Source organism: Aquarana catesbeiana, linkage group LG07 (assembly GCF_042186555.1).
Source record: "Aquarana catesbeiana isolate 2022-GZ linkage group LG07, ASM4218655v1, whole genome shotgun sequence".
In the NCBI taxonomy this organism is placed as follows: domain Eukaryota; kingdom Metazoa; phylum Chordata; class Amphibia; order Anura; family Ranidae; genus Aquarana; species Aquarana catesbeiana.
In genome coordinates this window covers 305,318,439-305,344,781 of record NC_133330.1, presented here as the reverse complement: position 1 = coordinate 305,344,781, position 26,343 = coordinate 305,318,439, and the positions used below count along the sequence as shown (strand labels likewise).

General features: G+C 44.7%; 1 protein-coding gene across 2 annotated transcripts in view; it reads left to right on the top strand.

Moving 5' to 3' along the window:
• SPATA1 (spermatogenesis associated 1) overlaps positions 1 to 24,352 on the top strand; it is a 47,435-nt gene extending 23,083 nt beyond the window's left edge. For both annotated transcript variants that reach the window (XM_073593639.1, XM_073593640.1), the window contains exons 4-12: positions 956 to 1,009; positions 3,302 to 3,629; positions 6,951 to 7,092; positions 7,193 to 7,253; positions 8,747 to 8,867; positions 11,055 to 11,180; positions 19,534 to 19,712; positions 20,186 to 20,284; positions 23,858 to 24,352. In XM_073593639.1, the coding sequence (XP_073449740.1) occupies positions 956 to 1,009; positions 3,302 to 3,629; positions 6,951 to 7,092; positions 7,193 to 7,253; positions 8,747 to 8,867; positions 11,055 to 11,180; positions 19,534 to 19,712; positions 20,186 to 20,284; positions 23,858 to 23,959 (1,212 nt within the window). In that variant the 3' untranslated portion in view covers positions 23,960 to 24,352. The remainder of the gene's footprint in view (positions 1 to 955; positions 1,010 to 3,301; positions 3,630 to 6,950; positions 7,093 to 7,192; positions 7,254 to 8,746; positions 8,868 to 11,054; positions 11,181 to 19,533; positions 19,713 to 20,185; positions 20,285 to 23,857) is intronic.
• The last annotated feature ends 1,991 nt before the right edge of the window (positions 24,353 to 26,343 follow it).

Below are 26,343 nucleotides of genomic sequence, written 5' to 3'. Positions count from 1 at the left end.
GGTGGACTGTACTGATAAGATATTCTCAGGGTTCCAGGTCTACTTATCCTTCCCCTCAGGGCACAGTGTGGAACAAGGCATGATAGGTCAGTTATGGGAAAAGATCAGCTGCACAGAGCCTATATACAATACAGCCTACTAGTCCTTTGCACTCTGCTTGCCTTAGCTGAGCTTCCATGGTTCAGATCCTCCTTAACCCTTTTTTACATTTCAAGTATCTGTTTGCTCGGCACAACTTCATCCTTTATATTTTACCAAACATTTGGAAAATATATTGCATTTAGTGCATTTTCTGTTCAAATTTTTGCATGTGATAAACTGTTGCACAAATAGATCTGACAAAGAAATGGCACTACCACTATTTTGATCTCCAGGGTCTCTGCTTTCAGAAAATAAATAACATTTCGGGGGTTTTAAGTAATCCTCCGGCCTAAAATTATTTTTTAAACATGTGTAAAAGAAATTGCTCTGAAAGGGTTAAACCCTCTTTAGGAGTGTCAAGAAGGCCAAATTAACTTGTTCTGAATGGATGAACAAGTGCTTGGTGGCAAAAAAACAGAAGTGTCCTGAATCTACTATAATGTAATCCCTTGAGCTTGTGATGTCACCTTTTAGAAATGTGTATGCAGGAACATACTTCTGATTGGACAGGCCTGGCTATAGTGAAGACATTGTCCCATTGTATGGCTGTGTATGATGTGATAGATCCACACTATGGGGTTTATTTACTAAAGCCAGAGAGTGCAAAATTAGTCACAATACACAGAAACCAATCAGATCTCAGGTTTTTATTGCCAACAAGTTGAGTTTAGAAGCTGATTGGTTTCTATGCAGAAATGTGACACATTTTGCACTCTCTGGCTTTAGTAAATAAACCCCTATGATGGTGTATATGAATGGTGGGCTTCCACATATTTCACATTTCATTATAATTGCACCTAATATCCCTTTTTAGGTAAAGGCCAGGCAAGAACCAGAACTGAAACTGAAAGCTTTTGCTCCACCTTTTGTAAGTATGGCATTCTGTCTTGTATAGCACCAGCCATAGGTGTCCTGTCCTTAAAGCGGACCTTCAGTCATTTTTCCATCTATTAAATCTTCTGCCCTTGTTGTTTTAACTTTGGATAGTAAAACATTTTTTTTTCTGCCAGTAAATACCTTATACAGCACACTTCCTGTTTCTTGTCTGATAAAAAGCCTAGGCTTATGACATCATGCACTGCTCTCTCTCTCACTCTCCTGAGCGTTTGCCAGGAAGGGGGGGGGGAGGTGTGAGTCATAAGAGGGCCAATAAGAGCTGCAGAGTTGGGGGTGTGCCTCTGTGTAAATCCAGGAAGTGAACAGGCAGCAGCGTCAGCTGCCCACAGTTAAAATGGTTGCAGCCAGAATCAGCGAAGGGAGATTTCTGCAGCATATTTGGCAAGTACAGAATCACAGTATATATAAAATAATATGCAAAGTGGTTGGAGGGAAGCTTCAGAATGGCAAAGATGTTTTTATTACAAATTATGTGAGCAGACTGCAGTTCCTCTTTAGAGTGCAGCTCCAACCAGTTTAGTATTTTTTTCAGAGATGATTAGACTCTCTTAAAGGATCTTCTCATTGTTTGTGGGGATTCTATGTGGTCACCAAGACAGGACATATGCAGAATATTTCCAGTTAGGAAACAGACACAAGTTTGGAAAGGTTAGAACTTGTATCAGTGTTTAGTGTTGGCTCTGTTGGAGAGATCCCATTCACTTTCTGGGTGTTCTCAGGAAGGTAAAGTCACTGCATATCAGGTGACTATTAGGGGTTTATTTATAAAAATTCCACATTATGGCCACTAGATGGAGCTAAGGATCATAGGAAATAAAGCAGAACTTCCTACAGGTACCCACTCCCAATTTCACTCTGCTCACCTAGGAAGTTCAAAATCCCCCACAACCTCCTAGGACACGTCACAGGTCCCAAGAGACTACAAGACCATTGAGAAAGCACAGCATGTCTCCTGAAGGCCCAGTGGGGAGCTGGCTGTAAAACACAGCCAGCTTCCAACAATCAAGTTTGTGGCCCCAGGCCATAATGGCTGATGGTAATTGTAGTTCTCCCATTCACAGAACTCTGTGAATGAATGACACGGCTGGGTGACAGAATTTTCTTTAAATTGTGACAGAAGAATCCCCGGCTCGCTGCATCAGTAACATGTTACATGTCACACCCTGAATATGGATGTAACAGGTTATAAAAGGTGAACTTATGCTTTAAAGGGGTTGTAAAGGCAGAAGGTTTTTTTTATCTTCATGCATTCTATGCATGAAGATAAAAAACCTTTTGTGTGTAGCAGCCTCCCCAGCACCCCCCTAATTACTTACCTGAGCCCCATCTCTCTCCAGCGATGTCCGGGACACTCCTCCTGATTGGCTAAGACACAGCAGCAGCGCCATTGGCTCCCGCGGCTGTCAGTCAGCCAATCAGGGGACAGAGGGGGCGGGGCCAGTTTGGGGCTCCATGTTGGAATGGACACACAGAACTGTGACTCGGCTCTAGTGCCCCCATAGGAAGTGTCTTTTTCTGTAAAATGCAATATGGCTACCTGAAGGTGTTCTGTATACAGAATGTGTACAGAACGCCCCCCCCCCCAGAAATGTCATTTCCTGCTTGTGTGATCGGCTCACTGATTTTCCCAGAAGTCTGCACTGAGATACAATTCCGATTTTCAGCATCCCCTGCAACTAAAATGTCATTTTTGGTGAGATACTCCCAAAGGGAAATCCCGTTTAAAAGGATGCAGACCTTTCCACTTTCCTCATTAGAGCCCTGCAGGTGCAGCAGCTGACTGATTAATTATAAAATCACTCCCATACAGATTCACCTTCCACATGGACACAAACAAACAGCAATTTTTCAGAATTACAAAAGATAAGAATCAGCAACAAAGTTTGATAAAATCCCTGCAATGTACATAGATCACCCAAGGGGAAATGTTTTTATTTTTTCAACAAAAGTGGAGTTACTCTTTAAATTCCACACTGACATTCATCTTGTGCACGTGGCTGCTCCATTTTCTAAATCCCTATAGTTATTATTGGATTAGCCCAGAAATTGAACCCTTAAAATGCAGGCTAAAGGTTTCCAGGCTCCACCTGCAGTAGTTGTCAGAAATGGAAAATGCCTGTAATTGTATATAAAGAAGCTTTGAAGAGTCAGCTCAACAGAAAAGTTTTTTTAGAATCCTATTTAAAAAATTGGCAACTATTCATGTGTATTTGTTTACTATAGAGTGTGGATAGTGAATCACACACTGTTTTTGTTTTAACAGGCACGTGAACCAGAGTTGTATCTTCTCCCTGGAGGCAGTAATGAGGACAGTTCATACGGGTCAACTGTCACCTCTGATCAGCACCATTATCAAACTGACTACTCTGGATCTGATCACTTTGTCACCACTGTTACTGCCCCCACCTGGGACAAGCCAGAACTGCAGCCAGCCAATGAGAACACTGTAACAGCAACACAGCCACCCCAGGAAGATGATGCCAGAAGGAGCTACATTTGGAATAAGAAGGGTCAAGAGATTGTACCCATCTCCAATCAAATGCAATACCATGTTCAAATTGAAAACAGTGTATTACCTCCAATCAACTTAGGTATTTCATTCACTGCACATCATTGGATCCCAATGCACTTAAAGTGGACCTTCAGTCATTTTTTCATCTTTCCATCTATTAGATCGTTTGCCCTTGTTGTTTTAACTTTGAATAGTAATTTTTTTTTTCTGCCAGTAAATACCTTATACAGCACACTTCCTGTTTCTTGTCTGGTCATTAGCCTAGGCTTATGACATCATACACAACTCTCTCACTCTCATGAGAGTTTGCCAGGAAGGGAGGAGGGATGAGTCATAGGAGGGCCAATGAAAGCTGCAGAGCTGGAGGTGTGCCTCTGTGTGCCTTTGTAAATCCAGGAAGTGAACAGGCAGCAGCTTCAGCTGCCCACAGTTAAAATGGATGCAGCCAGACTCAGTGGAGGGAGATTTCTGCAGCAATCACAGTATATATAAATAATATGCAAAGTGGTTGGAGGGAAACTTCAGAATGGCAAAAATGTTTTTATTACAAATTATGTGAGCGGACTGCAGTTCCTCTTTAATGAAAATAGCAGCCAAATTTGCACATTTAGCACTGGGGTCGTGGTTCAAATCCCAACCATTGCACTACCTGCATGGAATTTGTATGTTCTCCCTGTGCCTACGTGAGTTTTTTCTGGGTGCTCCTCTCTTTTTGCCCTTGTATGTATTCATGTAAATTAGGAACCTTAGATTGTTAGCTATTTGAGGGTAGGGACTGATGTGAACGTACAATATATATGTAAAGCGATGTGTAATTTGATGGCGTTCTATAAATACCTGTAATAAATAAATACATTTTAAGGATAAGTTCACTTTTCCAAAAGAAAATGCACTTTTTTTGCAGGTACAAAAATATGCATTTATAATTTTGTTTGTTAGGAGCCTGTAAAGCCTTGCACCCACGATCTGTTGATGCCATGGTCCTGCAGACTGTCTGTGTAGCTGGCAGGCAGTTACACACTGACAGGAAGCTCAATGAACTACCTAGAGCAATCAAACAGTGCAATGGTAGTTCATTGAGAACTTGTAGCTTTCCCATTCACAGTGAAAGACGCTGCTGTGTTTTTTTTTTTTGTGACAGTGAGCGGGGGGGAGGAGATCCCCTACTAGCTGTCAAAACAGGGACGGGGGGGGGGATTGTAAGATGTTAAACCCTCAATATGGGTGTAAAATATCCTTTAAAGAGGTCTGAATATTTTATACATAGTTGCATCGGTCCTACTTGGACCACTGTAAGTATGTACAGTAAATACCATACCTGACTGATAACCTCGGAAATTGGCAATCACTAAATAGACTCCAGTGATCCAAGGAATAATTCCCTGGCTTCTACCCCACTGCCTGCCCTAACATCCGTACCAATGCCTTCTCCATCTTCATCTCGTTTCCTCCTTCCTTTTTCCACCTTGACTATTCTTTAAATCTGTTGTCCTCTAAATCCACATACCTTTCACTATGGCCACCAATCAATGTGTTATGCCCTGTACACACGGTCGAACATTGATCGGACATTGATCGGACATTCTGACAACAAAGTCCATGGATTTTTTCCGACGGATGTTGGCTCAAACTTGTCTTGCATACACACGGTCACACAAAGTTATCCGATCGTTCTGAACGCGGTGACGTAAAACACGTACGTCGGGAATATAAACGGGGCAGTAGCCAATAGCTTTTGTCTCTTAATTTATTCTGAGCATGCGTGGCACTTTGTGCGTCGGATTTGTGTACACACGATCGGAATTTCCGATTTTGTTGTCGGAAAATTTTATAGCCTGCTCTCAAACTTTGTGTGTCGGAAATTCCGATGGAAAATGTGTGATGGAGCCCACACACGGTCGGAATTTCCGACAACAAGGTCCTATCACACATTTTCCGTCGGAAAATCCGACCGTGTGTACGGGGCATTACAGTGGCACGTTTCGCGATACACTTTCTCTAGCCTGCAGAAACATGTTCCTACCATGACTTGTTGGCTGTTTGTCTTCTACGCTTAAGATTCACAGTCCTTGACTGCTCTGCTAGAACATTCTTCACTTAAATTGTGCTCTTCTCAAAATCAGTTAATTCATCAATATCTTATAGAATCATCTCTGACGTATTTCTTACTGAACTGCCTTTAGCCATAAAGGTTAAACTATATGGCCGCTGTCATAGTTAGACCTTCTTACAATTGTACTTGCGTTTTAAGATGCTTTCACACTACAGCCGCGACCGTATTGGCAGTAAAGCGCCTCTCCTTTTAGCGGCACTTTACCATCATTTTAGCTGCGCTTTTTGGCCACTAGCGGGGCGCTTTTAACCCCCCCCAGCGGCCGATGAAAGGGTTAAAACCGCCTGCCTCCTGTGTTGCGGCGCTTACGAAGCACTTTTCGGAAGTGCTGCCCATTCATTCCAATTGGCAGGGACAGTGTAGCAGCGCTGTATACACCGCTCCTACACTACCCCAAAGATGCTGCTTGCCGGACTTTTTTTTCCCGTCCCGCAAGCGCACCGCCCCAGTGTGAAAGCACTCCGGCTTTCACAGTGGGGAGGCAGTTTTCAGGCGCTTTACAGGGGCTATTTTTATCGCTAAAACGCCTGAAAACTGCCTCAGTGTGAAAGTAGTCTTACACATTCTGCATGGTTTTGCACATAGGCGTGCGTGCACAGATTCCCCCTGATGATATTTCACCAAAGCCTTCCAATGGAACTTCTAAAAAAAAATTACGTTTTTAAAAAAATAATACAAAAATAAACTACTGACACCAACCTCTGCCCTACTAACACCATCCATGTTTTAATAAATTTTAAAATGTTTTTTACATTTTATCTATAAGAGTGTGTGTATGTGTGTGTATATATATATATATATATATATATATATATATATATATATATATATACATACACACACACACACACACACACACACACACACACACACACACACACACACGTCTGTTTGGGCTTTTGGATGCACACCCTAATGCAATAGGCTGCGGTTTTGCTTCTGTTTCTTAATTTTGTAATATTTTTGGGTGATTCAGTTTCCTGTATTATCTTTTGTTCAGAATGCATATAAAATATTAGTGGCAGAGACCTGGAAGTAGGGGGGAAGTGTCAGTGTTGCCCTTAGCAGCCAGTTAAGCCCTTCTGTTCACATCTCACGATTTTGGATCACGCGTAGAATCGAGGCAAACCTGCAAAGCGATTTTGGCTGCTATTATTCTTTAATGGCACCCCAAACACGATTCCGCCCTGATCATTGCGTAATCACGGCAAATCACAAGTTTTAAAAACGCACTACACTTGCCGCCCTCATTGTTTTATTAATTAAAACTACAATTCTGTTCCACAGGAAAAATCTCCAATGCTCCCAATAAAAGATCAGATGCTGCCAACTACGATGACACCAAGAAATCTGGAAGAAATACGACTGGGGATTCTGGGATTGAGCATTCCCTCCTAGGGGTGGAAACCGATCGCTCTCACCGCAAAAGGTAATTGTGTGTACATGTATATATATATATATATATATATATATAAAAATTAAATATGAGATGATAATAATAAATACCATATTATATTTTTGATTTACAGTCAAGAAAGGCATATAGCAGGAAACCCTGCAAACGGTCAGCCCAGAAATAAGCATGACAAGGTAAGAAAAATGACAAATATTTTTGTAATGCCTCTTGATTCAGAAATTCAGAGCTGTCCCGTATACTCTGCAGTCAAACAATATTTTAAGGAAGTTATTTAGGACTACAGAACACCTCGTCCCCAATATCCCCCAGTGTTATGGAGATGAGAAGAAGGGAAGGTATACTGTAGTCACGACATACTTCCTGTCTTAGGGTGACAATACTGCCTCTCTCTAGATACAATACAGTAAGTGAGTGTTGTCACCCTACCCTGTTTCCCCTGAAAATAAGACCTAGCGTGATTGTTGGTGATGGCTGCAATATAAGCCCTACCCCCCAAATAAGCCCTACCCTGAAAATAAGACCTACAAGGTCTTTAACTAGGGCTTATTTGGGGGGTAGGGCTTATATTGCAGCCATCACTGACAATCACACTAGGTCTTATTTTCGGGGAAACAGGGTAGTAGTAAGATCATGTAAACAATAGTGCAGCACTCAATTAATGTGAACCAAAATTGTTAAACAAAGTGATGTGTATGGGACCCAAGTCCTCCAAAACTAGTGAATACACAAATGATAAAATAAATGAAGGATCCAACAGGATTATGCAAAAAAATATTAATCAATAAACATTGCAGTAAATATAAAATGTGAGATCAGCGGTGAAAAAGCTGTATCACTCAAACATTCACAAATGTATCCTCATATAGTAGTCCACCATAGAAATTGAGTCCCATGAGTTGGAAAAAATCACCAGTGGTAATTTTTTTTTTGGGGGGGGGGGCGACAAACAGTTGCAGCACCCCCTGGTCAGTCAGGTCTGGAGCACTTATCCCATTTATGGTGGGCAGCACTTCTCCCAGGCTTCACCACCGGCTTCTCCTTCCCCTGCTCTCTACGGGCATCAGGACAGAGGCGGCTTCCGTTTCCTCCCACCTCCTCGGCGGCCAATCGGGACTCTTCTCTTTTCGGCAAACGGAAAACGGGTCTCTGACCCGCTTCTGCTTGGTCGGATTGAGAATCAGTGTCTCAATAGCGAATATTCATTCGCTGTTATAACACCTGGGTGGGCTTGTAGCACAATGCTACCCGAGCCCACCATATTTTTAAGCCTATTAGAGCCTCTGGCTCTAATCAGGTGCTTGATAAAAAAAAAACAAAAACCTGCGACTATAATTTAGGCGCACTGTGTCCTGAAAGGGGCCGGACGTGGATAGAGGGGGCAGAGGCCGTGGATAGAGGGGGCAGCACCCAGGTGCCCCTAATGGATGCATATAGACTTCAATGGGGCAAGAAAACACGGGTAAAAGCATAAAGTATCAAACATGCCTCATTTTTTGCAATGCAGCATGCAGATGTGAACAGCCTCATTGGAAACCATGTATTGTCATGACACGTGTATTTTTCATGCGCTATAGTGGGAAAACAGCCGTTTCATGCTCAGCTAAGCTTTAGTCTTTGATCTTGTATTTTATGTACATCTTCCACATCTGATCATATGTTTTTACAGTTTGGTGGTACTTCTTTTAGACCTGTAGCGGAGCCGACACATTACAATCCACCTCCGTCCCCACCACTTCTGCCAGATTTCCCAACAATTGAGCAACTACAACCCCAGATCCCAGCACATGGTAAGCACCAAAACCTGATTTGTTATCAAATGACACAATGTTAGAGGGTGAGCCTGCACAAAAGCTCTTTCCATTTCGGTTTGTCTCCTTTTATGTCATTAGGAATGACTGTCGCTGTTGAATCGCTTGCAAAGATGGAGAATGCATCTAAAAGATAGGGACTTCTGCCTCAGCAGAGATATATTGAGACTCTGTGGCATGTTAGCTTTTGAATAGAGCCCAGGGGGTACAAGACAATGATGAAAAAGAAAAATTGCAGCTCAAAAGCTCCAGACCTGTTGAAGACACCCGCCCTATACGATCTTGCAGATGCTGGCTCTGCTCAAATTAGGAAGTAAGGAAAAATCCTGGACGGCCGCACACCGCTGAAGGCATCTTTATTGAAAGAATACAATCCAAAAACAGTCATATCTTATGCATAGAAGACAGGGAAGGACAGCTAACGCGTTTCACATCACAACAGATGCTTAGTCAAAGGGGTACAAGACAGCAGGGCAACTCGCTAAAGCCAAGTTTTTAGTTTTGATTGAAAATGGCTTTTAACTGGACAGTATATATTTAATGATCCTTGTGTTACATTCAATCACAGCAATAGAAACCAGTTGGTGATAAAGCCAGAATTGACTTTATAGAAATATATTGATATGCAATGGCAAAACCAACTCCATAGAAGCTTGTGTGCCCACTAATGTGGCATCTTCCTACCAATAACACTTGATCATCCAGACAGGCAGCACCAGGAATAAGCTGAAGGTGTTGCTTATTGTCCACTTGGCACAGGGAGTTTATGTGATCCTATTCAGATTCCCATTATGAGTTTATGTGATCCCATTTAGAACCTTCAATCTCTGGCTCCCAAAACTGTTCTTATTCTGTAATGGTGGCCATATAAAGCCTCCATCGTTCCCTGGGGTATAGCAAGCTAGGTCATATGCCCATTTGTGGGCTGATGTGCATCATATTCCATGGTAGACATTTACGTACAGTCTATTCCTAGACAAAGGCTGTACAAAGTCTGCATAGGCAATTAATACGGTGGGATCCAAGGAAGGTTGGATCTTCAGCACATAGACTATACAGCAAGTTTGAACAGTGCCATGTTCTCCATGGTTCTCCATTAGAGGAGAACCAGTCTCAAGGTTGCAATTTATTTATTAGGCCCTCACAGGGCTTTTTTGTCCTCCATAGAATAGGTGCAGGTACTCTGTCCAACCTGGCCTACCTCTGAACACCATCCCTTGTCTGTGCACCCTATCCACCTCCAAGTACCACTCCTTTTAGAGGATACAAAGCCAAGTATCATTTTGTGGTGTTAAGTAATTTGTATGGAATTGTTTAACGATAATAGACCCCCTGGCAGCAACAGATCCTCCACAGCAACAATAGAACCTTCCCAGCAACAATTGACCCTCCCCCAGGTACAGAACCCCCCCCCAGGAACAAAATAAACCCCCCAGCAACAAGAGATCCCCACCAGCAACAATAGTTCTGCCCAAACAACAAAATACTCCTGTTGGCAACAATAGATCCCCCAGCAGCCAGCATCAATAGACCCTTCGCCCTTAATATAAGAACCCCAGAACAAAAGATCCACAGCCAGCAACAACAGATCCCCCCGCAACAGAAGATCCCTCCAGCAACACTACAACCCCTAGCTACAATAGATCCCCAGCAGTCAGCATCAATAGACCCTTCCCCCTCAACATAAGAACCCCCCGGAAAAAAGATCCACAGCTGGCAATAATAGATCCCCCAACCCCATCAACAGTAGATCCCTCCAGAAACAACTGACACCCCCTTCCCAGCAATACTACAACCTCCAGCTACAATAGATCCCCAGCCCCCTTTGCCAGTACATACATTCTATGCTGGAAGTGCTGGAACCCATGTTCCCGCTGAGAAAAAAGCCCTGGGCCCTCATTATATAAAAGGTTACATAAAAGGAATCTGTTAAAAATGTAAATACCGTTGTATTCATCAAATCTCTTTTGAGCTTTCCAAGCATGCTATTCTGGTGCGGTTTGCATTAGGGATTAGTAGATATCACATTACCCATCCATAAAGAATAAGGATATATCCATTTTATATCTGTTCTTCCGGTGTAGTCTTTGGTCACCCATCTGGTAGTACATTTTTACAGATCACAGCCACAATCTTGCTAAACTTGTTCTCTCTTTCATTGTTTAGATGAAACCGTTCTGGAGCAGCTAAACCGGGTAAGAGCAGAGCGGATCCAGCTAGAGAAATCGCGGGAAGAACTGATAAAAAGAACCAAAGCATTGTTGGAGCAACAAAAGCTCAGACGTCACCAAGGTACCGGTCCGTATTGACTGGCTCAAGGATCATTTCCTTTGGGATGAGGGTTTTTCTATCCTGTGAAGAGCAGAACCAACGGATATGACAACAAATGTGGTTATTAGTGATTTAATTGAGAGATTAGAAGAGCTCTTTTCAACTGGGGTGCCTTCAGGTGACTTCAGGGGTGCCATGGCAAAATACCTAGAAACTGCCCAAAAAATTGTATACAAGCCAGCAGATGGATGAAGCCTGCCTATTAGTTACATAAAGCCCCGGGTTTTCATTGTGCACCATTACAACCTTCTAGCTGCTGACCTCCTAATGACCAATGACATCATTGGTTGATGAAGAGGACGTTGGGCACCTGCACAGCACCCTTGTTTGACCTTCCCCTGCCCCTCTCCATCAGCACTGGGCTCACATTAGCTGAGTGAGGGAGAGAAACTGAGGGAGAAGAGAAACATTGGAATACTAGTCAGTACCAGTGTGCAAAGGTGTTTGCTTTGGAAGACTAAACACTTGCTTATTGGGCACTTAAACCCCCCTCCTGTCCAGACCAATTTTCAGCGTTGTCGCACTTTGACAATTGAGCGGTCATACAACACTGTACCCAAATGAAATTTTTATCATTTTTTTCCCACAAATAGAGCTTTCTTTTGGTGGTATTGATCACCTCTGCGTTTTTGTTTTTTTTGTTAAAAAAATTTAAAAAGACCGAATTTTTAAAAAAATTTTTTATTTTGTTATAAAATTTTGCAAACAGGTAATTTTTCTCCTTCATTGATGTACGCTGATGAGGCGGCACTGATGGGCACCGAGAGGGTGGCAGTGATGGGCACTAATCAGCACTGGCTGGTTACACTGATAGGCAGCACTGCTAGGTGGCACTGGTTGGCACCACTGGTGGGCATTGATAGGTGGCACTTGTGGGCATTGATAGGTGATAGTGGTGGGCACTGGCAGGGGGTACTGGTGGGCACACATGAGGCAGAATTGCCTCTTCCTCTTTGGGACCGATGTCCCTTGCACGTAAGCTGGTGATCTGCTTTTTTTTCTCCTCACGCTGTCAGGAGATTACAAGCTTTTGTTTACATCATGTGATCAGCTGTCATTGGCTGACAGCTGATCACATGGTAAGGGGCCGGGATTGGCAACCTTACTCGGATCTGTGATCACCCGAGTCTCAGTGACTCAGTGATCACGGCGTGCACCAGAGGACGTCATATGACGGCCTCCCGGAAATTCAGGTCCGCGATGTGGCCGTCGTTCGGCTAAAGCGCGGACGGCAAGTGGTTAATCACCATTAATGTTGGGTGTCCTACGAATATGGGTGTCACATTCATGAATTATGTAAAACTATTAATTTAGTTTTTAAAATTTTAGAATGGGGTGCCTCGAGATTGTGTGGAATTGTATAGAGTGCCTTGACTGAAAAAAGAAAAAAGGTTGAGAAACACTGGATTAGATCCTTTTTTTTTTTTTTTTGCATTATAATGCTTTTTCCTGACAGACTCCATGGCAGCCTACGTGTGGGTTAACCCCGCCTCCTCTCCAATGCTATAGGACCCCATTCCCATAAATGAGTGCTCACCACTAGCTACTGCGTTCCTTTTTTGTCCTCCTCTATGGACCTACACATGCTGTTCGCATCAAGATTGATTGAATCCAAGATTGGCATACCTGTGCGGTGCAGCTCAAAAAGCCCAGCTATGAGCGAGCGAGTAGCTTAAAGAGGCTTGAATGTTCCCCCTTGGTGGATGGGTGGTCGCCTCTGTATGCCCGGCGGACAGTTCTCATCAACGGCTGGCAAGGTCTGTGGCTGTTTTCTCATACTCCATGGCAGTATTTCTATGTGTTGTCTGTATTTTCCCTGGTGATCCAGTGTGTCCTATCCCCCTCATGGCGGCTGGTTCGCGTGCGTTCCAGCCCGCCACGGCACTTCTGGGTTGCGGCAGTCTCCGCCGCTGGCACCTGCGCTGTAGCCACCCTGAGAGCGAGGTTTGGCTCGCGCATGCGCAGTACGGCGGCTCGTTCGTCGTCCGCGCAGGCGCCGTACGGCGGTTTCCCTTTGCGCGTGCGCAGTAGGGGATAATGATGTCACGGGCGGGGAATTTAAATTCCGTCCTCCTGTCCTGTTGAGTTGGGATCTCCCTTGGTAGGGAAAGGAGGAGCGGATCCCTGCTGGTCTCCAGGTGAGTGGTGGAAACCTCTGCAAAAAAAAAAAAGAGCAAAATAATGGAAAATGTTCTTTTATCATTATATATGTTTATCTAAATATATATACTTATGCGGCTGGAAGTTGTTTTTCCTTTGCCTTGTATATACATTGGAACATGCTTTGTGCATATTAAAAAAAAAAAAAAAAAAAAAATGAGGCAAGCAGAGTTTTTTCTTTTCTCTAAAACCTTTTCATATTGATGCCTAGGTTTTCTTAGACCATTATCCCTGCAGACTATTAAAGTGACATTTCGTGTCTCTGGTTATGGACAATTCACCGCCTTTAAGTGGCCAGCCCTCACGCACAAGGTATGTGCTCGTGAGGGGAGGGGATGAGATTCATGCACATTATTGTCGTGCTGATACCATGTTCTGCCTTTCTTCTCTCCCCTTCCCCTATTTTTTCTCTTCCCAGCCCTTCTAGGTCGGACCCGCTAAATGCGGTCCAGAATGCCAATGACCTTGCCAAGCCACAATACATTTCATCTTCATCCAGACGAGACTCACAGTCCGGATCCCACCAGAGGAGACGCTCTCGTTCCTCCTCAAGACACCGCTCCCACCGCCATGACAGCCGCTCAGACCACAGAGCCTGCTGGGGATGTAGGACACGAGTTCCGGAGGGCAAGTCCTTATGTGATCGTTGTTTTGCCCGTGCGGTTGGGGAAAAAGAGACGGAAAACCAGCGTTTAGAGTCTCTTGTGAAACGAGTGGTACAGCAATCCCTAATGGAGAGGGAAGCACCTCGCACATTGAGCCAGTCTACCACCGCGTCTGGCCCGCCGGCGGAAGAGGCCCGCGATGATCCGGGTACTTCGCAGCCCTATATTACCTCTCCTGACTCCTCAGAGGATGAGTCTATTAATGAGGAGGTCATTGGAGGGTTCGACTTCGCGATGGTTTCCCCTTTAATCAAAGCAATCAAGGAAGCCTTGAAGTGGGAAGACCCTTCCACTCCCCCAGCCAAGCAGAAAAAATTCTTCAAGCACCTGGGGAGAGAACGCGCAAACTTTCCGCTCCTTCCAGAGCTAAAGGAAATCATTGAGGAAGAATGGAGTAAAACAGAGAAAAAATCCTCCATGTCTAATAAAACCTCCAGATTGTACCCCTTCAAGTCAGAAGAAGTAAAGAATTTGGAGAATACTCCCCTTGTGGACGCAGCTCTTATGCGTCTGGCCAAACATGTGACTCTTCCTCTAGAAGACGCAGTATCTTTTAAAGATGGGCTCGAGAGGAAGATAGACCTAGATCTAAAAAGAATCTATGGGTTCGCGGGTATGGCCTGTAAACCAGCCCTGGCATTAGCGGCCATGTCTAAGGCCATGGAGGCCTGGACGGAGAACGTGGAAGCCTTCCTTAAAGGCGTGTCAGAAGAACTGGCTGGAAGTTCAGCAGCCGCAGAGCTGAAGCTTGCAGCGGTCTTCCTGGGGGAGGCGTCCATTGACCTGATCCGCCTTCTGGCTCGTATTATGCTGTCCTCAGTTACGGCCAAGAGAGCCCTCTGGTTGCATCCCTGGCTTGCGGACCCTGGTTCTAAGCAAGCGTGGTGTAAAATCCCGTTTGAGGGGTCCTCACTGTTTGGCAATAAGCTTGACGATGCCATTACGCGAGCCACAGGTGGCAAATCGGGTTTTCTTCCCCAGGACAGGCGCATGCTGGGTCGAAAGAAGCCCCAGTTCAGAAGACGAAGTCCGGAGCGCTCCAGGGAAGCACGCTCCTACAAGCCTGGCCGGGACTTTAGGAAGAATTGGAGCAGAGGGCAGTCATCCTTCCGCAAACCCGTTAAAAATCAAACGTCCAGTGCTCGTGATCAGGCTAAATCTTTTTGAGGTTACGCCCGCCCAGGCGGGCCGGGTGGGGGCTCGTCTGCTCCTCTTCCGGCACGTCTGGGTGGCCTCGATCTCAGACTTCTGGGTCATAAGGACGGTCTCGTCAGGCCACAGATGGGCCTTTTTCAGGACTCCGCACCCAAGGTTCGTCTCCACTCTTCTCCCTCGGGCAGAGGATCAGAAACAAATTTTGCTGTCCTATGTGGACCTCCTGAAAATTCAAGGAGCAGTAGTACATGTACCACAGGACGAATGGTTTCAGGGGATATACTCCCCTCTCTTCCTAGTTCAAAAAAAAGGGGGGCTCTTGGTGCCCAGTCATAGACCTCACATATCTCAACGGATTCATAGAGAATGGAAGGTTCAAGATGGAAACCTTGGTGACCATTCAGAGAGCCATACAACCAGGCGACTGGATGATATCAATCGACCTGAAGGACGCTTATTTCCACGTTCCAGTGGAAAAAGAATTTCACAAATACCTCCGCTTTCACATTGGGTCAGATCATCTTCAATTTATTTGCCTCCCCTTCGGGCTGACAACGTCCCCCCGGGTCTTTTCAAAGGTCCTCCTAGCTACGGTGGCACTAATAAGATCCAAAGGGGTACGTCTTTACCACTACCTGGACGACCTGCTGGTGCTGTCCCAGAGCAGGGAGCAGTTGCTGGTCCACCGGGATCAAGTAATCTCCACTCTGTCCAACTTCGGGTGGCTCCTAAACATAGAAAAGAGTCAACTGAGCCCAACTCAGCGTCTAATATATCTGGGAGCCCAGTTCGATACAGTGGCAAACACTATCTCCCTTCCACTACAGAAAATTCCTACAGTTCGAGACAGAGTCTCCCGGGCTCTACATGCACGGCAAATGAAAGCCTCTCAGTGCCTGAAAGTCGTTGGCACGATGGTTTCTACGACTCCCATGGTCAAATGGGCCTTATGGAGATTGCGTCCCTTCCATTCAGGCCTCCTACGGCAATGGAAGTCACGGGACAAGAATCAGGTCATCCGCATAACATCTACAATGAGAAACAGCCTCTTCTGGTGGCTTCAGCGCAAGAACCTCCTGACTTGCCACTCCATCGCTCCCATCTCCTGGGTGACGGTCACGACCGATGCCAGCGGTACCGGTTGGGGAGCCCTTTGTGGGTCGAACCTGGCCCAAGGCAAGTGGGAAACATGTCTCCCCAACCCAGGGTCGAATGTCTTGGAACTTCGTGCGGCCTGGTGTGCCCTACAGTTCTTCTCTCATCTCCTGATGGGGGAGTCAATGCTGTTGAGAATGGACAACACCACAGCAGTATCATATGTGAAGAGGCAAGGGGGTACTCGGAGTCCCACACTCCTTCGGGAAGTCGAGCCCATCCTATCGTGGGCGCAGAAATACCTTGCCAACATCTCGGCAGTCTTTGTCCCAGGCGTCCAAAACACTCAAGCAGACTTCCTGTCACGGACCGAGTTGGACAACAACGAGTGGTCTCTCCACATAGAGACGTTCAGGTGGATCTTGTCACTAAAGACCGATCCCGAAGTAGATCTGTTTGCTTCCCCCTGCAATCGCAAGCTGAAGAAGTTCTACACCCGGGGGCTCTGCAGTCAAGCCATCGGGACAGATGCCTTGACGGATCAGTGGAGGTTCAAGCGGGCATACGCCTTTCCGCCACTGCCAGTTATGCTGAGATTCCTGCAGAGGCTCCGAGCGGAGCCAGTGGAAGTGGTGACAATAGCTCCCTACTGGCCGAACAGGCCCTGGTTCCCTCTCCTGGTCCAGCTCAGCTGTCGGGACCCAGTGCCTCTCCCTCTCAGACCGGACCTTCTTTCTCAAGGGTCAGTCCTGCACCCTTGTCCTGCGGTGCTGAGACTGATGGTCTGGTTCTTGAGAGGGAGAGGCTGGAATCCCTAGGTTGTGCCTCAGAAGTAATATCCACTCTCATGAGCTCGAGAAGATCCAGTACAAATAAAGTCTATGGAAGGATCTGGTCCAAATTCGTGGAGTTCTGCTCTCCTCAGGGCAGGTCTTTTAGACATCCAGAAGTCCAGGACGTTCTCAGTTTCCTCCAAACGGGCCTAGATTTACATCTATCTGTCAGCTCTCTGAGAGTCCAAGTTTCGGCACTTTCGGCCTTCTCCGGCACTTCATGGGCAGTTCATCCTCTGGTTAGACAATTTTTCCGAGGCGCATCGAGACTCAAGCCCCAGAGAAAGCCTAGGTTCCCCAAATGGGACCTTCCATTAGTCCTTGACTCGATCTCTGGACTCAGTACTTCGGGGCCCTCCCCGCTCCCTATCAAGGTCTTTTCAGCAAAGGTGGCCTTCTTAGTGGCCATTACCTCAGCCAAAAGGGTCTCTGAAATTGCATCACTTGGTCACGAAGAACCCTTCCTAACGTTTTTCCCGGACCGGGTAGTCCTAATTCCTATGCTGGGTTCCAACCCAAAAGTGTCTTCAGTATTCCACGTCAATCAAGAGATCGTTTTACCTACATTTAGGACCCCAGGGTCCACTGAGAATCACCCTCTAGATGTGGGCGAAGCTATTAAAGAATATCTCAAAGTTACTTCTCCCTTTAGACGTTCTAGTCATCTCTTCGTGCTTCACTCAGGCAGCAATATAGGGAAGAAAGCCTCAACCAGGACTATCGTGTCCTGGATCGTACAGACCATACAACAGGCATATAGGGCTAAGGGCTTGGCTCCTCCAAAGGCGGTGACAGCCCATTCCACCAGAGGAATGGCAGCCTCGTGGGCAGCGGCTCGACAGGTGGCTCCAGATACCATCTGCAAGGCAGCTTCATGGGCTTCTATTAATACCTTCATGTTGCATTATTGTATAGAGCCTGCCTCTCTATCCTCTGTAAACTTTGGGTTACAAATCCTATCGACCGATAGGACAAATTAAAATTTATGTTTTAATCATGCATACCCACCCGTGTGGTTGGCTAGTTATTTCCCACACGTAGGCTGCCATGGAGTCTGTCAGGAAAAAGGAAAATTTATTATCAAATACTTACCGTAATTTTCCTTTCCTGATGGACTCCATGGCAGACGGAGTTCCCACCCATTGGTCAACGAGTAGGCTAGTTACGGAACGCAGTAGCTAGTGGTGAGCACTCATTTATGGGAATGGGGTCCTATAGCATTGGAGAGGAGGCGGGGTTAACCCACACGTAGGCTGCCATGGAGTCCATCAGGAAAGGAAAATTACGGTAAGTATTTGATAATAAATTTTCCTTTTTATATATGCTAACCTATATTAAAATTAGGGATGCATCGGTATCAGTGCTGATACCAAGTATTTTAACTCATACTAGTGAAAATGCCCCAATACCGAAGCCGATACTTTGCGGTGCGATTTTGGTCATACAAGATGAATGAATTGCACTGCAAAGGATCGCATGCAATTTCAACAGGAATGCGGTACGATTCCTGTCTGAATCACATGCGTTTTCCCGCAGAGCTCCAGTGTGAATGCAGGCTGAAATTATTATGACAAGCCTGGGTTCACACAGGAGCGGTGGGTAAACAGCATGCGATTCGGACAGGATTCTCACCACATTCCTGTTCAAATCGCAAGCGATTCCTTGCAGTACGATTTGCACAATTCATTTTGTGTGGACGCAAATCGCACCGCAATGTATTGGTACTTGGTATTGGCAAGTACTTGACCGAAAGTATTGGTACTCATACCGGCTGATAAACAAAAAACGGTATTGGTGCAACCCTGATTGTTATCAACCTTTATACCAGGGGCAGCCCGTGCATTGTGGGTGCACAGGCGCTGCCCCTGCATCCATGCGCCCGGCCCTTTTCAGGACGCCGGACGCATGGATTCCTATGGCGGGTGCGGGAGGGGGTGGTACTTTTTTAAGCACCTGATTAAAGCCAGAGGCTCTAATAGGCTTCAAAATAGGGTGGGCTCAGGGTGCAGAGAGTACGCCCTGATCCCACCTAATTGTGTGACGATAGCGAATGAATTTTCGCTATTTTCACACTAACGCTCCTCCCCGCCAATCAGGGATTCAGGTCATCAGATCTGTTTCCTGATTGGCCAAAGCACCAGGGCATCCTATTGGCGCTTAGGAAGAGGTGGCACAGAGGAGATACGAGGACAGACATCCCCGCCGCCACGGCTGCTCTGGTGGACTCAGGACTGGCGTTAAAACCGCCCCGCTAGCGGCCGATTAGCGCCACTAACACGACGGTAAAGCGGAACTAAAAATAGCACCGCTTTACCGCTGACACCCGGGGCGGCTCAGTGTGAAAGGGATCTAACAGCCAGGGAACCAGTATTTTCATCCATGCATGTTTTCTTTATTTTCTTTTAGCAAGGGATTCCTGGAAAAAGAAGTATTTTGAGACTAAGAAAGTCACATCTGCCCTGGAGGAGACTTTTAACAAGCTGAATAAAGAGCTGGAGGCTTACTACCAGAAGCTTCTGGGACAGCTAGCAGCCCGAGACAGTAAGAAGCGTGCCAAGCACCCTACGTTGGCCGCCAAGTCAAAGGTACCTGACCAGCAAGATTTTGTATAGGGGGAAAACTGTTGGGGGAGACCTTAGTTTAGCCATTTTTTATATTTTTTATTTTAGCTTTGGAAAAAGAAGGAAAAAGTTGAAGCTTCAGCCAGTATATTTTTTTGCTGTGTACAGTTGGGGAGATTTATTTTTTACTTCCTGTCCCAAAGCTGCAAAAGAAAGGTAGAGGAAATCTCTACAAAGTTAAAGGATAACTCCACTTTGGTGGAATAAATAAAAAGATAGCATAGGATAAAAAATTGCTACACAAGCCTTGTTGTAGTTTAATGTTATTAAAATGAACCTTTCCTTTTCAACCTACAGCCACAAATTTTCTGTAAAATTCAATGCAATATGGCAGGCTGGAGGCATTCCATTCACCATTGGTGTACAAATCCCCCCCCCCCCCTTCACTATGACCAGAAAATGTTAATTTTGTCTTCTTCATTATGACATCTTTACAGAACTCTACAATTATAAAGATAACCACCATACAGCATGAGCTTGATGAGCTGAAGCGCAAGTTGGAGAACGCGAGGATCAAGCTCCTCATTGAAATCAAGGTATCGGTTTGTTTTACTTTAGCAAACTCTTCACTTACCCAAATGTGATCTGAATGACTAAAATCTCCCAGCACATGATAGAAACCAGAAGTCTGCAGGCATATTATGTTAAAGCTGAACGCCAAGCAATGTAGAAACTTTCATATTCAATTAAAAAAAAAAAAATATATATATATATATATATATATATATAATTTTAGCATCCTGTACTACTCTTTACAACAATGCTCAGAGTGGAAGAGGGAGGATCTGCATTTTAAGACCATTGGGGCTCTGCACAGTGCTGCCAGTCTAAAACTGTGAACGTTTGCAGGAGGGGGAAGAGCAAAAGAACTCATGCATGCTGCTTCAACATCATCCATTCAGTGGGGTCGTCCTTGACAAGACTATATTACTTAAAGTGGAACTTTACCAATAACAACTTGATGAAATAATGTTTTTTCGCAAGGAACATAAACTCCACATCAATAATTAATTAATTATTCCACATTAATTAATAATATGCTACCAAAATTAGTGTGTGCTGTAAATTGCCTTCAGCATTGCTCCTGTTTCTGCTTGCTGGAGGCCGCCATTTTTCTGAAGCCCAGAGCAGCAGTAAATCTTTAGGCTGTCAGCAGATCGCCTCTACAAATTCGGCACAGTGTCTAAAAATATAGAGCAACTGAGCATGTGCAGAGCAGGGTGAGACAATGTATTACTGGATTTTAACCACTTCCCACCCGCCATATAGCAATATGACGTTGGGAAAGTGGTTCTGACATATGACGGGATTGGGATAACAAGCCGGCACGAGGCGACTGTTGTTGTGGTGTGTCAGTCTGACACACCGCAACTTCAATCCAGGTAAAGTCTCTAACGGAGACTCTTTACCACGTGATCAACTGTGTCCAATCACAGCTGATCAGGATGTAAACAGGAAGAGCCGTGTATCGGCTTTTCCTCACTCGCGTCTGACAGATGCGAAGAGAGGAGAGCCGATCCGCTGCTCTTCTGACGGGGGGGGGGGGGGGGTCTGCACCGATTATCAGCGCAGCCCCCCCGAGGATGCCCACCCATGACCACCAGGGATGGCACCAGGGATGCCACCCATGGCCACTAGGGATGCCAATGTGTGCCCACATATGATGCCAATCAGCAATACCTGCCAGTGCCTCCATAGCAGTGATGCCCATCAGTGCTGCCTATGAGTGTCCATCAGTGGCGCCTATGAGTGTCCATCAGTGGCGCCTATGAGTGTCGATCTGTGCCGCCTATGAGTGTTCATCAGTAGCACCTATGAGTGCCCATCAGTGCCGCCTTATCAGTGCCCATCAGTGCAGCCTCATCAGTGCCCATCAGTGAAGGAGAAAATTTACTTATTTACAAAATTTTATAACAGAAATTAAGTAAAACCTTTTTTTTTTCTAAATTTTCGCTCTTTTTTTATTTGTTTAGCAAAAAATACAAAACCCTAGAGGTGATCAAACACCACCAAAAGAAAGCTCTATTTGTGGGAACAAAATGATAAAATTTTGTTTGGGTACAGTGTAGCATGACCGCACAATTGTCATTTAAACAGCGACAGCGCTGAAAGCTGAAAATTGGCTTGGGCAGGAATGGGGGAAAAGTGTCTGGCATTGAAGTGGTTAAACACATCCAAAAAAAGGGGAACTAAAAGGTTAACATGATAAGGAACAAGAGATAAGTTTAACCACCTCAATACTGGGCACTTTCACCCCCTTCCTGCCCAGGCCATTTTTCAGCTTTCAGCGCTGTTACAATTTGAATGACAATTGCGCGGTCATGCAACACTGTACCCAAATTAATTTTTAAACATTTTCGTCACACAAATAGAGCTTTCTTTTGTGGTGGTATGTAATCACTGCTGGGTTTTTTTATTTTTTACAAAAAAAATTTGAAAAAAAAAGTTTTTCTTAGTATCTGTCAGTAAATTTTGTAAATAAGTAATTTTTCTCCTTGTTGGGCACCGATGAGGTGGCACTTATGGGCAGTGATAAGGAGGCAGTATTATGCCGCACTGATGGGCACTAAAAGGCAGCACTGACTGGCACCAGTAATGGGCACTGATTTGTGTCACTGATTGGTGGCAGTCATGGGGCTTTACTGTAATCAGGGCACTGATGATCAGTGTCCTGATTACTTGCCCTGTTCTCCCCTGCGAGGAGATGCCACTGATCATCTCTCCTTGCCACACACTCTGTCGGTGTGAGGCGAGGAGAGGCGGTTACCGACACTTCCGCATTTACATTTGACCGTCTGTGGCAGTGATCGCTGTGCTGCGCGCCATCATATAACGTCCACCCAGAACGAGAGCCACACCATCCCTCCGTCATTTGACAGTGTGCGGGCAGCAAGCGGTTAAGCAGATGATAATAGATGATACAAGCGTGTGAAATCAACGCATTTCACTGTATTAGCTTTCTCAGGATTCACTCTTGAAGATGGCAACCGTATAATGCATGCTGACAATAACTCTAGGTGATATCACACAGGACCCCCCAACTGACCAAAAGAAAAATGTGTGGAGCCAGCAAGGTTCAATTTATACCCACAAAAGACTTGATGGTGAAATTAAAAGGTGTTACAGGTGTGAATCTGAGCAACCTTGTTCCAGACCACACATTCTTCCATGGAGGGGGAAGATTCCTTATATTTAATACAGAACAAATGTGAATGACCTCTATTGTGGGATTTTTTTAGGCAATGGAAAAGTTTTTTTTTTTTTTTAAGATTTCATTTATTATACAAATAGACAAAGTTCCATACAAATTTTGACCATAACACATATAAATGTATAAACATTATATATTGATAAGGTGATACTTTAACCCGTATAATCTGTATATTTAATACAGAGGGGGGGCATAGAAGATGGCTGGTGAGGCAGACTGGATCTATGGCAGATGAACTTCAAGATGAGCATGCCGTTCTAAGCCTACTATATTTTGAGAGTATCCATCTTCTATGCACATAAATTTATACAGCAACCTGGGTTGAGGAGGTTGGGGTGATCACAGAAAGTTTTGTATTTGCTATTTGACAGAAGTGCCCAAATCGTGAGATACAAATCCTGTATTTATATACTTGTGTTTTATTTGGCTTTAAGACATAAATTCCAGTTTCCTTCATTAAGTGATCCTTAGTTAGGCTCATGTCACACCATTGATCCTGCTGTTGGTGAGAACTCTTGTATGTGTCACTTTCTTGCTGGCTGAAGGAGTGGGATGTGTCCTGGATGGTGATCCTGCTGCTGGCAAGTCCTAGTTGAGGATTTTTCCTCCCATTTCCTGTTCTGGATATATATTAGGATATGATTTACCAGCGAGCATGAGGGGCAATCCCATAATTGACAGATGTCATCGCCACCGGTGTAACCATCAGATTCACCCACTACTATTATTCTGGTGAGAACGGTAAAATATTAATGTCCCCCTCACTTTCCACCCCAGAGACAATGGTGATCAGGCCGGCAAGTAAAAGTAAATCTCCCAGCTATGGATACGGACAGCAATGCGAAATAGATTGTTAGAAAATTTTTTTTAAAAAAGTGCTTTTCTTTTTCCGTTTTAGATGAGGAAACAGGCATCCTTGGATCTGGATGTGCTAAAAGCTGAATTAGCCCAGAAGAAAGCCCAGTCTGGAGTAACCAACTCACCATTGTACTCTATGTGATGTCCCGTCCATACAGAGTACATGGACAGTGATAGAATGATGTACTCTTCCACTGACTGTACACTTTATTTTCTGGTCCAATTTTTATTGTAGTAAGCACAACACCAAAACAGCCAATCACCCACGCAGGGGCACAGCACAAAAAAAATGTGAGCCGCTAGATTTTTTGGAAATACAAAACATCCCCTGAGCGACCTAGGGGTACAAGCCGAAGGTCCACATAGGTCACCCCGAGGATCTACTAAGGGAGCCCATGATTCAGGTGCACTAGTTTGAATCTAGATAATACAGGTGCAGCTCTACTGGATAGGGGGCTCAACGTGGACAAGTAAAGTTAAGACAATGATTGGGAACGTTCACAATCTAATAATTCGGTAGGGTAAATGTAAGAACTACGATCTAGCGCCATTAGCCACAAGTCCACATAAATGCCCTAGGTCAGTGATGGTGAACCTTGGCACCCCAGATGTTTTGGAACTACATTTCCCAGGATGCTCATCCACTCTGCAGTGTAGATGAGCATCCTGGGAAATATAGTTCCAAAACATCCGGGGTACCAAGGTTCGCCATCACTGTCCTAGAGAAGAAAAAATGCACTTCACCATCATAAATGGAACAAAGGGCTTCTTCCAGACTCTGGCGATTGCCCGTTTAGTGGCTATGAGCAGGTAAGTCACCAACTTTTGTTGGCATGAAAACAATCCCTGGCTCGGCAATGCAATAAGGCCACTTTAGCATCCTTGCGAATTTGCATGTGAAACAAGGAGTAGAGGAGCCCAGACACCCTGGACCAGAACCCTGCGAGACGGGCTGTACACTTTATTTTTAATTCTTGAATCAATACCCTGGAACCAAAAATCGACAGTTTATGCAGAAACTTTTTTTTTTATGAGGACTGATGTTATACACAGGATGGACTTTATTCTTTTTATTAAAAAATAAATTTATAGAAAACAGATATGTTTCAATGTGTAAAAAGAATATCTGATAACTCTATAGCTTAAGCCGGCCATAGGCAGATCGAAATTCAATGGATAAGTAGAGTTAAGACAATGATTGGGAACGTTCATAATCTAATAATTCAGTAGGGTAAATGCAATAACTATGATCTAGCAGCATGAGCTGCAAGTCCACAGAAATGCCCTAGGTCTGTGGACTTAGGGTGGTACCACAAAAAGGTGAAACTGAGGGCAATCTTATGCTCGATCTCAGCTTGCAAAAAGGTAAAAAAAAAAATGCAAAGAAAGATATTAAAAAAAAAAAGGGGGGGGGGGGTGACTGGGAAGAGGGGAAAGAGAAAGGGGGGGGGGGGGGGAGAAGTCCTGCAGGCTGGGGGAATTACGTAGAGACAATTAGGAGGGGCCCACACTGTTTGGATGCAAGGTGGGGGGAGCATAAGACCACCAGGACAACCATACTTTGAGAAATTTAGAATGAGAGTCAAGTAGGATGCTAGACATTTTTTCATTGATCACGAGGTCGATCAAAATGCTCTTCACCAAGAAGAACGGAACAGAGGGCTTCTTCTATTGCCAGTTTAGCGGCTATGAACAGGTAAGTTGCCAACTTTTGTTGATGTGAAAACTATCCCTGGCAATGCAATAAGGCCACTTTAGCACCCTTGCGAATTTGCATGTGAAACAAGGAGTAAAGGAGCCCAGACACCCTGGACCAGAACCCTGTTAGACGGGCTGTACACTTTATTTTCAATTCTTCAATCAATGCCCTGGAAACCAGAATCGACGGTTTATGCAGAAACTTTTTTTTTTTTCCATGAGGACTGACTTTATTAGACAGGGTGGACTTTATTCATTTGTTTTAATAAAAAAAAAAAATATTATAGAAAACAGATGTGTTTCAATGTGTAGAACATCTGATATCTCTATAACCTAAGCTGGCCTTAGACAGATCGAAATTCAATCCATCTATGGGCAGGCTGCTCGTACTGAAGTCGATCCATTGATTGACTTCAGTACAACCAGCCTGTAGGGTTTTATTCGCCCAATCACTGCCGGCAGCTAGCTCCCCGCAGTGATCATTGTATAGAAAGCTCCCTGCGCCCCCTGCAAGCAAAGTACAATAGTGCTGCGGGAGGGATTCCCCCCATCAACACTGACTCTGTTGCTGGGGGGAATGGGGCAATTTTTTTTTTTTTTTCTTCTTCAACCCATGATTGAAGGAAAGGAAATTTCATAATGTATAGCCTGTGTTATTCTCACATACAAAAATGAATGAGAAATTAGATGAAAATATGATTCTAACACATTTCTCCAATTGAGTCCAAAGGGATATTGTTCAAACTGTGGTAACATCCATCTTTCAAGGAAAGCATTTTTGGCTGCATAATGTGACTTTTGCTCTACTTTAGATGATAAGTAGATGTT